The following is a 13212-nucleotide window of genomic DNA, read 5'->3' as shown; positions in this document are numbered from 1 at the left end:
AGAAGATTAGGGTTGGAAGAGACCTCAGGAGGTCATCTAGTCCAACACCCTGCTCAAAGCAGGATCAATCCCCAACTAAATCATCCCAGCCAGGGCTTTGTCAAGCCAGGTCTTAAAAACCTCTAAGGATGGAGATTCTACCACCTCCCTAGGTAACCCATTCCAGTGCTTCACCACCCTCCTTGGGAAACAGTGTTTCCTAATATCCAACCGAGACCTCCCCCACTGCAACTTGAGACCATTGCTCCTTTTTCTGTCATCTGCCACCACTGAGAACAGCCAAGCTCCATCCTCTTTGGAACCCCCCCTTCAGGTAGTTGAAGGCGGCTATCAAATCCCTCCTCACTCTTCTGCAGACTAAACAAGCCTAGTTACCTCAGCCGCTCCTCAGAAGTCATGTGCCCCAGCCCCCTGATCATTTTCGTTGCCCTCTGCTGGACTCTCTCCAATTTGTCCACATCCTTTCTGTAGTGAGGGGCCCAAAACTGGACGTAATACTCCAGATGTGGCCTCACCAGTGCCAAATAGAGGGGAATAATCATTTCCCTCAGTCCCTTGTTGGTCAGGGGTGGGGTTTTTTCACACTCCTGACAGAAGTTTTACCAACAAAAAAGTGCACTGTAGATATAGCCTTAGAAGCCTTAAGTTTCATAATGCAGCTGCAAAACTGGTTTGAGCAATCTGTGGAATTGTTTTGGGCACTGCTTTTATCCAGCCAGAGTACTTTCTCTCCTAAGCAACTGCAGTTAAAATACTCGTAGTGTTGCACAGTGAAATTGATTTTTTTTTTTTTAAGTATATGGTTTGTTTTTTGGTGGTACTGAAGATTACAGAAACCCAGAACTGGCTCAAAGATGTAGATGCAAAATCATCTGGGAATTACCAGGATACAGCCAAGCAGTTGTGCTTGGGCCTCCTGTCTGTCCACAGACCTAAACAGCATATTGCCTACATTGCAACAACACACCCAGAGGCTGCTCCGTGTCAGCTGACTTGGGTTCGCAGGGCCATAAAATTGCTGTGTAGACGCCTGGGCTCAGGCTGGAGCCTGGGCTCTGGAAACCTTCCCCCTTGTGAGGTCCCAGAGTAGAGCTCGAACTTCTACACTGCACTTTTATAACCCAGCGGCCCGAGCCCAAGTCAGCTAACATGGGCCAGCCAGAGGTGTTTTATCACAGAGTACACATACCTTTAGGCTGTAGGGACTGGACAGAGAAGGTATTTTTTTCTGGGACTTCCAAGGCTGGTGACAGCGCACTAGCCTTTAATTCTGGTGCCAGTGGGAGAATAGGGCTGACTGTGCTTCCAGAATAACTGATAATTCTGGCTCTCAGGTGTGGGGGAGCTGACATGCTTCTGGCCTCACCGGTTGATAATCACACTCCTCGGAGAGACCAAGGACTCCCAATAAGGGTGTCCCTTTAATTCTGGAACTGAAAGGGGTGTTTGGGAAAGTGACAGTGTTTTCCCCCTTTGTCGAAAAACTGATTCCAGGCCAAGGTGACTGAAGACCCGAACACAGGTAGTGGGCAGTGACTGAGCAGCTTTCGATTCCCAAAAGAATCCAAAGGATCACTGAAAAACTTCCACTAGTGATTGCATTCAGGAACGTGACTGCACACCTATCCTCCACCTACACTGATTCTGGTCCAAAGAGAGGCTGAATATTCTTAATATCAGGGACAGAGTCAGGTTGCGGACTTATAAACTTTAACATGCTACAAGTACACAATATTAAATAAACTGGTTTTTACACTAGTAAGTGGGGGGTGCCTCCTTAGTATGTAGTGGTATACCTATGATAGAACATAGAATATTAGGGTTTGAAGGGACCTCAGGAGGTCATCTAGTCCAACCCCCTGCTCAAAGCAGGACCAATCCCCAATGTTTGCCCCAGATCCCTAAATGGCCCCCTCAAGGATTGAGCTCACAACCCTGGGTTTAGCAGGCCATTGCTCAAACCACTGGGCTAAGATGCACTAACAGACCTAATATGCTTGGGTTCCAGAGCGAACAAGCAATTTTAATGCCGTCTGTTAAGTCTTATATTGCTAGTCATGGGAGAAGTCTGGACACCTCGATAAATATAGCAGAGCCGCAAGATCCCTTTGGGTTTGTGAGTACTTTGTTTAAAACACAAGGCTAATACCCAGAAAGTTAACAGGAGTGATTTAAAGGGAACAGCAATGAATAGTTTGTTGTTACTGTGCAATACTTTAGAGAGGCAAAAAGGAGAGCAATATGAATTAGTTAGAAGGGAGATTAAGCCTGTTGCAAACCAGGCTAAGGACTGTATACAAGCACTGGTGAATCTTACTGCTACGGTGTCTAATTGTTTTGAGCAGGCTTGAATTAGAAACCAGCACCTTAGAAAATTTGCCCTCCATTTCCAAAGCAGTGCCCAGCCCAGTCTGATTCATTGAATCAATGGGATGACATGGTGGCAGAAATTTGCTACATGAATGATTCCCTTGAGCTACAAGGGAAGGAACTGAAATAGTTTCACAGCCAACTGGACAGTCCAAATACACTCAAATAGAAATCCAGTCCCCTCTAAGGGGATGTGATACCTGGTTTTCTGAATCAGTTGATCAGGCCCTGATTCTAAAAGCCAGGTAAAGTGGGGGAGAGGATACACATTCACAATGTCCCCAGTACCCACCAGGCTGTATAATGGCCTCTTTAGATACAGGCAGAGCAGGGAGAACTGTATGGCTCTGCTAAGGAGTGGGAAGGGAATGTGTATAGTGGACAGAGGTGCAGGTGTATCTACATTATGACCCTCACCCAGCCACATCGCCGTTGGAAAGAAAAGGAGTCATGGCAATTGAGACTTTTACAAAACAGCCTATTAAAATAAAGTGGTCTCACCCACTGATAGTCCCCAAAGGAGATTTATGCAGGACTCATGTTTGCTCTGGCTAAGTTACCAGAACCACAAAACCTGCTGGGAGCAAATTTTCTGGTGACGCATGGGTTGAGTTTAGATTTGACAAACAAGTTGATTTGTCAAAAAGTAGTAAAGGATTTGGGGAAAGAACCCTTTGTGGATCCAGAACTCCATGCTGTTGCTGCAGTCTACACCAGCCTCTTATGACCTCAGTGTGGAATACAACAAAAACATGTTCAAGGACACTCGACAGCCAGTCACACAGTAAAATGCAACAGCTTTTGCTACACACAACCATGACTGTGGGTGTACGGACATAGAACTTTTCATTACAGAAGATTCTCCTCAAAAGCCATACCATATTCGTAGAGAAGCTAACAGATCTGAGGAAAATCAAAGTATCCAAGATGCATTGGTTTCTCCCCTGCCAGTATGGCATTGCACCACAAGTTGTTTCATAGTATCGTCCCAAGTCTTGTTGCATTCAACTTTTCAAACAGCCGTTCCTTAGTTTGAACTAGTGTTGATTTCCTCTTTATGGGTATAGGCTTTGTGTCTATTTATACTTAATCTCATTATTGCAGTCTATTGTTCTCGTCTCTCTTGGTCACTACTTGGGTTGGTTCCCACTTCCTTTGTGTTTGCCTATTCTTTGGTTTGGGCTTTTCAGCAGGATTTGATTATGCTCTAAGTTACAGCTCGAGGTTGTTAATGAAATTAAATTGGGTTCCATTATTGATTCCTATTGTCTCTCACTCGATACTGCTTTTTACCTCTATAACAAATTTTAATCATGCCATAATATTTTTGTGGGGTTAATAGTTATCTGAATTTCTCCATAAGTTTATCATCCCAACGTTTCTTTCTGTGTACTAAATCAGTAAATGGGCCAATATATTTGTGCTTCAGTGCGATACTTGAGCTTTTGGTAGCAGAAAAAAGAATTTATTCCATTTGCAACCAGATCCATTTATACATTAAAATTTAGGAGACATTTGAGTGATCTATCCCTATTACTCAAAAAAGTGAAACAGCCTCAACGCCTTGGGAAGTAGGTCGTGGTTTGCGGAGTACTTTGAGATCACTGAATTTAAGATTTTATGTAAATGCAAAGTATTTTAGGAGCCATTCCCCTTCCCAAAGAAATATCAAACAATACTTCCCTCCATTGTTCAGTCCTTGAATCTTGGGAAAATAAAGCAACTTCCTGCAACATTTCTTAAAACTTGTATTTTACTCAAAACAAGGGCCCCAGGAAGAAACAAAGGACCTCTCAAAGGAAAGAGCAAGACGGGCTAAACCAGAAGTCCCCAAATTGTGGTATGAGAGCTTGATGTGCCATCAATTCACTTCGCAACCATTTAAGAAGGTGGTTTGTGAACCAATAAAGTTTGGGAACCACTGAGTTAGTTGATTGCTTCCAGTGATGCCAGCTGCAATAGGGTTAAACAAAACCATACAGGCCACCTTTGGCAAGATTCCTCTGGTGTTTGGAATTCTCTGAATGTGTCTGTTGGTCTTTCCAAAGAAGGTTGTGTCTCCTGCCACAAAAAAAGGACAGAAATGTGATGCTAAACCCTCTAAACCACTACCATCAGGCAAGAAGAGTTGCATTCCAACATCCACCCTAAGTTGTCCATTCCTGAAGAGCCTGGTGGCATACACTACCTGAATTTGTTACTAATTTGACGATTCTCAAAAGGTTTTGATTTAATGAATTAGCAAAAGAAAGCTGGCTGCAACCCAAAGGAGTAGATCCTTCTTAATTACACAGAATGCACTCCTTGTCCATGTTTTATCATGAGTTTTGTGTGTATACATGATTATCTAAATAATCTTCTAACCTCAACGGCAGTGGCAGTCTGCTATATCACTGACCACAGAACATGCTAAACCTTTCTCTAACTTCCAAGACTAAGACACTCTTCGCTTTAAGGACAGGTTTCAGAGTAGCAGCCGTTAGTCTGTATTCACATAAGCTTTCGTGAGCATCCAATGAAGTGAGCTGTAGCTCACAAAAGCTTATGCTCAAATAAATTTGTTAGTCTCTAAGGTGCCACAAGTACTTCTTTTCCCTTAGCTTTAAAAGATTTTAAAACCTAGATTTCCTTTGCTGTGTCATGTTATTAAAACCAATATTTTTGGTTTTACTTTGACCACAGATGCAGTTTTTGGGGTTTTTTTTTTGCACTTTGTGCGGTTTAGACAAGGAAGCTTAGCTGGCCAGTTTCAGATTATCAGACAATGCTGCAGTTTTTTGCGTTGCAATTGCAAACACTTCTTGGGAGCAAGGCAAAAAGAAACTAAAGCTCAACTACAAACTGTTTTCAGCTCATGAAAAAAGGTTCTAATTACAATTGTTTAAAAAGCTTTTACAGACTCTAAATACTGAATTTAAGCTTCCTAACTGCATCCCCGTAACACTGAATGATTGTATTAGAAAGCAGAGTTATTTGACATAGGATTTTCTCCAGTTCTTAGGCTTGAAGATGTGCCTGCTCTGGTAAAAGAATTAGACATCCTTTTGATTAGACCTCCAAATAAAGAAGGGTCAATGCTAATTAGTTCATCTGCCAACTGCTGGCCAGACAAGAGGGAAACACTCCATTGTTGCACTACATGAGGGCACATTGCTACAGCACACAGTAGGATAAGCAGCTTGCAGCAGTGGATACAATACACCACTTTCCTAGAAAATTAAAGTGATACAGTTAAACCAAGGTGCTTGTGATTCCTAAGCAGCAGATCCATCAGATAACCCAAAAAGGGAGCTTTCCCTCCTACTAACTAGGCCAATAGAAGCCATGCTTTATCTATTGCTGAACCGTGTGGTCCTTTTTAACCCTATGATTCTATTGTCTCGGTACATTACAGGCACTGGAAATTTACAGATAAAAGACAAACGTTGAGAAAATGGAAGTACAAGAGATTGCAAACAATAACTTCCCTTTAAGGAAATTAAATATTTCCTGATATTCTCTGATCCTAATGCTTGTAATTATTCTCAGCAATAAGTGACTTTAGATGTAGAGACCTCTGCATATCAGGTAGAAGAACAATTACCACTCTGGACTTTCAGAACAACCTTCTATAAAGCTCTACCAAAACTTGGCCACTGTACATCTTCAAATCCTTTTGCTAGAAGGAAATCTATTGTTTCATTAGCCAGCCTTTTTGCAACAAGACCTACTGCTGTAAAAAGCATTCCTACTTGATCAGAGCAAAATTGTTCGTTAGGTTTATGGGCTGAAATACAAATAAGATTTGAGAAATCCTCAAATTCAAAGGATGCAAGTCTTCAGTATGCTAACATTTATCAACTGTTGGCTAATCTGGCTTGTGGCATAAAGTATATTGCCTCCATTCATAAAACTTTTCACTTGTATGCCCTGAACAACTTCCTCACCCGTGAAGCTTCCTCACTTACACAGAAAAGTTAAAAAGGCTACAAGGGGTATTTCTAATATCTCCATTACAAGAATTTTTTTTTTAAGTTTACTGGCCTCAATGTGACAGATTCCTGCAGTGCAGATCAAACTTACATTTTCATCATTTTTTAGTAAAAATAATTTTTGTAAAAATATTTATAATTTTCCTATTTGGTTCACCCTTCTACTTTTGGGGTCCAATTCAGCAAACCATCCCTATTCAGCAAAGTACTTCAGCTTGTGCTTGGACATTGTCTACCTTTTTAACAAAATGATCAATTATACGTGACAGTGCCATGTTGTAATGAACAAACTAGTTCATGCTACTAGGAACATGCTCTAACCTGTGCTACAAAAGGTGGGAAAACAAGTTCTTCTGTAAAATGTAAGCAATATTCTACTTGTGTATTAATCTGCTATTATAAAAACACAGTACATTTTTGTTACGTGTACTCATGCAAAGGAGCCTCAGATAGAAGTTGCTTCTTGCATACTTCACATGAACTCTTGCATACTCTTATGACTCTTCTGTCCAGAATATAAAGAAAGTATCTGGGGGTGGGGGGGGTTAAATTTAATTATTTAAAAAAAATTAAGTTACAACACACAGAACCTCAGCAAGTACCCAATACTTGGCCTTGCCTTGATAGTATTGCTGGTTAGCAAGCTACTGTTTCCACAGACCGAAAGTGCTTATAAGATGAATATACCAGCAAGTAACAATTTTCCCCTTGTGTTTTGTATCAACCTCTCCTCTGTAAGAATCTTTTGCAATTCTTATACTCTTATCAGTATACTGGTAAGAATGAAAAGGAGAAGCCTTGAAAATACACCTTTAGAAAGCCTAAACATGAGTTCACCATCAGCAGTTTGTCTTCAAACATTGGTTAATTCAGCATATAGGACTAGCCTCTCCCAAAACAAATGGCCACACCCTTCTTTTTGTCCTCCCCCAAAATGATTTAGATTTTCTCCATGCATTAGAACTCGCTAATGTCACTTTTCAAGATATTGCAAAAGTTGCAATTGTTTAGACCAGTGGTTTTCAACCTTTTTTCATTTGTGGACCCCGAAAAAATTTCAAATGGAGGTGCAGACCCCTTTGGAAACCTTAGACATGGTCTGTGGACTCCCAGGGGTCCATGGACCACAAGTTGAAAGCCACTGGTCTAGACAATTTGGTTTTCTTTTGCTATACCATGACCCCAAGGTTGCAACAGAAGGAAGTTTCAGGACCACTTCTACCTAGCCATGAAAAAAAAGCAGGTTATCACCTCCAGGTTGAAAACCCATGCCCTAGGTACTCCCAAAAGTATGACAATGAAACGTTAGCATTAATTTTAAGATTTAAAAGCATCTCCCAGAGAAAAAAGTTACCTAATTTTCTAATTGCATGTGTTTTCCTCTGGAAGGAAATCATTTCTATTCCAGAAAGACACTTTGGAGCTCCCACATTGGGAAAGATGAAAGAACTGAAGAGCTGCTCCTGAAGAATGGAAATGCATCAGCACAGAGTTTTGCATTCTGAAGTGCGGGTCTATTCTAACAGAACAACAAACAGCATTACATTTGTGCCTCAAGTCTTGTCCACATTTGGGAAATCGGGAAATCTGATTCATTCGGGTGCCCTTTCTGACTCAACTGAAGTGACTATAGTAATGGTGAGAGCCCCGCTTCCGCGGGTTTACCAAAAACAATGACAAAAAGGGGTCCAGCTATCAGATCCTTGACTATTATACAGGTCCCACCTGTGCTAGCACTGGACCAGAGACAATACTGATAGGAATTTAAGAAATTTCAGAGTGTAGACTTGAGTCTAGATCAAACACGCTCAATTTACCAGAGTTGGCTCCTGCTGGAGTCTTGAGATCTGAACAAGTCAGGCTGGCTTCTTTCTGGTTTATACATCATTACCACTAAGTTTCAGCAGACCAAATTCGGCCCTCAGTTCCATGTCCTTCAGTAGGGCTGCATACATGTAACTGAATGGGTCGTGCAACTGGAACTTACTGTTGAGAGAACCAGAATAAATTCCAACTCGTTACTGTTGCCTCTGCAGTGCTGACAATAGTAAAATCTAAATTTGCCACTAAAATGAGTAGATCCCTCCGAACAGAGAGAGCGAGCTTTCAGTCAGGCACGATCAATTTTATCTAGTCACTTGCCAACTATAACTGCATTTTAAGTTACACTGCTGCTCTTATGCAACCAGATGTCAAAAGTCCAATAAAAATGACTACAAAATAAACCACTTAAATCTCTAACGTAGCATTCTCCTTTTTCCTGTGCTCAGTACTACAGCTGCATGCTAGTCGCATTCCTTTCTAAATTCAAAACTTTCACAGTTGAATTTATCCAACGCAGTTGGCTGAGATGGGCTATTGCTACACATCACCATTTAGTAAATTCAACAAAAGTTATCTGTACCAAAATAGGAAGACGCAAACTGAAGAGTTCCTAACAGATGGCTTTAAAGCCAATTCAAGAACTGACAAGAGGCCATGCTAGGAGAAGTATTAGGCGTAAGATCTTTATTTCATCCACAACAGAGGAAGGGCTATGTTGCCTAGGCCAAGAGCTTCCGTATCCTATTACTTGAGATGGTTCAAGATGTATTCTCAGTAATTTGAGCTAATAACTAGGCTCTGCTCGAACAGCAACCATGACAAGGACAAGCAGCTCAAAATAACAAAGCAGTCACACTTCACAATCCTTCAAAAGCAGAAAAAAACCTATTCCTGCGCTAGGGTAGAAGTGTAAAAATGTCAATTATTTCAAACGTAAAGCATTTCTCCAGAGGAACATACTTGCAGAAATGAAATCATGGTTTGTATCTTTTCAATGTCACTTAAAAGAAGTACAGTGTGCTGGCTGGATTTTCTGAAGCTAATAATGCCAGAAGATGGAGAAAGGAAATATGCAACATGCAATTCTATAGTACTAAAAAAAAAATCCAACTACAAGACAACCAATTAAATGAAATTTCAAAAATGATTTATGACATTTCTGATAGACTAATCATATCCAAGTACCCTAAATACAATGATACAGACCCATTATTAATAATCCCTTTCCAAATCTTGTACCTCAGAGGGGCACTTAATGATTTATTGTGTTTGATAATTGATTTGCACTTTACATTCAGAAGAACATTCAACAGAAGAGGGCTAGGAAAGTCACTAGAGGGAACAAGTACAAAAACCATTTTTGTTTAAAAATCTATATTTTGTGAAACAGTCATTTTATTAAGGCAAAATAATTGCTGACCAAGTTTATGCTCCCTTTGGAGTGAGTCTATGTGCTTTTAAACTAGAACCATCATATGTCAAACAGCAAACTTTAGCTACAACCAACTATACACTTACTTTAAATGCCACTTCTCTTTTCCTGCAAAGATCAGTTAACACTGGCCAAGAAAATCAACGTTCCATTCATTTAAAGCTCACATACTTCACATAAAATATACACACACACATGGTGCACAACTTTCTAGAAACGTACCTTGTAATAAATACTTCCTATGAGTTCGGTTCTCCCCTCTTCAAGGGTGGAATGGTATTTCATCCACAGCTCAATAATGGTATGTTTTATAAATACACAATTTAGGGATAATTAATACAAATACCATTGCATGGGGTCACTGTCCTTTTTCTTTTTAATTCAACAAGTTGCATTTTCTGGGGCAGATGTTATGTTCCAAACAGACAGTCTTATGAAAGCCATCCCTATATGGCATGTGCCAAAATCCCAAGCTGACTGGCTTTTAATCTCTCATGGAAACAAATGAAGAATTTAACACATGAAGAATCTTTCTAGCCAAGTACACTACACAATTAACACTCATTTGTCTTAGAAAATCTTAACCTTTATTTGCCCGTTTATATTAGTGCTCCTCTCATTCCTTCTCCCCGGTATACTAATTGGATCAACAAATTTCCCCATAAACATCTCAGTCAAGAAGGATCTCTCTCAGCTGGCCATCTTTGGAACTGTACTGGATAGCCCGGATATAGGCAAACTCTCTCAGACTTTGAAGCGTGGGTTTTCGATATTTGAAAAGCACAGTAATACTGTATACAGAAAGTGGCATTCAATAGTCTTGCCTTTTTAAACAGACATTTTCAACTGCAAATTCATCTATTTTCACAATCAGAACATTTTTGTCTGAAAAGTTTATTTTAGTTTTCTGAACACTCTAAAGCAACCGTGCTTTAGATGTTACACAAGTGTCCAGATAGGATTAAACAAAAATTAAAATGTTCTAAATTACAAATGTAATTCCTGTAAGAGCTTCAGAAAGGAAACAGACCAGAAAGTAGGACATACACACATTGTGAGGAAACCCCAACGTTTCATGCAATGGCAGGCAAGATGTAAAAAGCCACCCAAATTCACACATTTGTACACCGAATCATCAGAAAAAAGTACTCTGTAGTAAATCTGTACATCCAAATACATTTGAGATCTACACCTAAGTTACATTATTTAATGTTATATACACTTATTACCGCTTTATAATGTCTTAAGGAAAGCCTTCATTCAAACCCAAACTGGAAAAAAAGACTAACTTGGAAAAAAAAGGAGAATCACTTTAGACATTCAGTTAAAACGTTGGTTTTGTTTTAATCTAGACCTCAAAACGTTTAATAAAAAACAAACAGCATCCTCTTCGTTTAACATTTTGCTTTCTAACTGTACAGTAAATTGCACTGTCTTCAGACTGTATCTTCTTTGGATGGATTTAAGATGTAGCTGGATATTACTTTAAAGATAAATAAATGGGAAGTTGGTCCAACTAGAATGATCGCTGATATATTACATGCAGGTGAGTTTAATATATTTTTTAGACCAATGGGTGTAGGGATAGTTGATACTGCAAATGAACCAAAAAGAAGCACCCAGAGTCAAAATACAAAACATACTTCTATCCGGACAATGGCAGTGAAAACCAGAAAAGTAATCTTTCTGGAACAGCATTTTTAGATAATTTAGAAATGTTAAGTACCAGGAAGACTACTAATCAAGCAGTTTTAGTAGCCAAGTTTCCCTCTTTTTATTGAATGGAACAAATGCTTGAAATAAACTGTTTGTCCTCTTCACTGAAGAGAGCTAGCCTATTCGTCTTTAATGAGCTAGGTTTTTTTGGGAAGGTTAGCCATGTACTGTAGTAATGCCTACTGCATATAATCCAAGCATTTGCTGTGAACAGTTGGAGAAAGCAGTCAGTAAGAATCTAGGATCAATGAAAATAGATGTTACTTTAAGCCATCCACAAAATGGAGACCCACACGAGGCCCAGTCTTAAAACCCAACTCTCTTCTTGCGCTTTTTGTTGTGCAAGTTCACCCCCACTGAAAACAGTAACTGATCCATAGTTAAGTTTTCTTATTTCCTTAGTCAATTTTCACATTAGTGTAGATTTTACGAACAAAGGCACTTGTTCCCATGTAACCAATAGCTCCTGCAAAACAAAAAAAATAAAATGTATATTTTAGAGGAGATCACCTAATAACTATTAACATAAAACAAATACACTGTTCTTAGAGACGGTCATTTAAACCATTCATTCTAAAAAAAAAAAACCAATTACTTACCTGAGAATACTTTTTCTCAAACTGTATACAATTATCCATGCTCCCAGTGAATAACTGGCAAGAACTCCCATAGCTCTAAAGATCTAAATCCATTAAACCATCTCCCCAAAAGTCTATGCTCCCTTGCCCTGATAATATAGCAGTTCCCCCTACTGCTTCTGATAACCAGGTCCTTTTCTCCAAGCAAAGGGTGTAAAGCAAAACATTCCCAAATCTCTGGGGTAGGTGGATTTTATTATAAATTACAGATTTTCTGAAAGTGAATGTTCTTTTTCTCACCATGAGCTAGAAATGAATAGCAATAAGTTGTTAAAAGGAAATTGCAACCTGCAGTTTTCAAATTAGTAAGAGTCATGAGGCACGTATGCTTGGACCACAGCAGTAATAAAGGAACAGGACATTAGGTGTTTGAGGATGGAGGCAGTTTGGGATTGAACAATACATCGCAGTAGTAAAAGGCATCCTAACAAAAACTAGATACTCAAGTGGCAAGACAGCAAGGACTCATCCCAGAAGCAGGTTCTGCAACTGCAGTAGGCCAAACCTAGAATCGAAGATGGATAAGCAAGGCTGAGTAAGCAGTAGCGTAGATAATGCTACACGACTATACTGCATACCTCCCAAACAGGAACAAATGGAAGGTTGACTGCTGATCCCAACCTGCGAGGATAAGCTAACACGACACCAAAGGTGCAAACCCGGAAAGGATCAAGAGAACTGCAGTTACTCAGCCAGTCTGACCCACTCCATGGTCAGAAGTGAAACCAAAAGCTAGGTGGACAATCTAAGGGCTGTAATCCACCGCAGATAAAAGGCAAGAGACCTTCCATACCAAGTTTATTAAGATGTTCTTCCCAGAATAGATTATGCATGGAAAACTCACACGCGTGCTCCTCTGCGACAACACAGATTAAAGCCCAGGATGAAGTATGTCAGATAAAGGGGGTCCCAAAGCACTTGACAAGAGGATCCAGATATGAACAAAACTTCCAAAGAAGAGCAGGTGATTACAGAGCCTGAACATCTTTAGGGAAATGCTGCAAAACTTTCCACTTTGAAAAAGCCTTTCAACCATAAGAATGGCACTCACTGACACCCACTTCTACCAGCCAAACCAAAAAAGACAGAAATCAAATCAAAAACCTTACCCAAGCAGAATTTCTACCCCAAAAAGGGAGAAGTACCAGAGACTCCATGAATTCCACTTGAAATTTCACTACTGATTTCACGTGGAAGGTGCTCAGATACTACAATGGGTCACAGGCTAAAACTAAGGTAAAGTAAACCAAAAAATATCGTC

General features: G+C 39.9%; 1 protein-coding gene across 4 annotated transcripts in view; it reads right to left on the bottom strand.

Moving 5' to 3' along the window:
• Positions 1 to 736: 736 nt before the first annotated feature.
• Positions 737 to 13212, bottom strand: part of TM9SF3 (transmembrane 9 superfamily member 3) — a 93726-nt gene continuing 81250 nt past the window's right edge. For 3 of the 4 annotated variants that reach the window (XM_073352979.1, XM_073352980.1, XM_073352981.1), the window contains exon 15: positions 737 to 11779. In XM_073352979.1, coding sequence (XP_073209080.1) covers positions 11712 to 11779 — 68 coding nt within the window. In that variant the 3' untranslated portion in view covers positions 737 to 11711. The remainder of the gene's footprint in view (positions 11780 to 13212) is intronic. The other variant, XR_012159928.1, reaches the window with a different exon arrangement.

This window comes from Lepidochelys kempii, chromosome 7 (genome assembly GCF_965140265.1).
Source record: "Lepidochelys kempii isolate rLepKem1 chromosome 7, rLepKem1.hap2, whole genome shotgun sequence".
Taxonomy (NCBI): domain Eukaryota; kingdom Metazoa; phylum Chordata; order Testudines; family Cheloniidae; genus Lepidochelys; species Lepidochelys kempii.
This window is presented reverse-complemented; position numbering and strand designations above follow the sequence as displayed.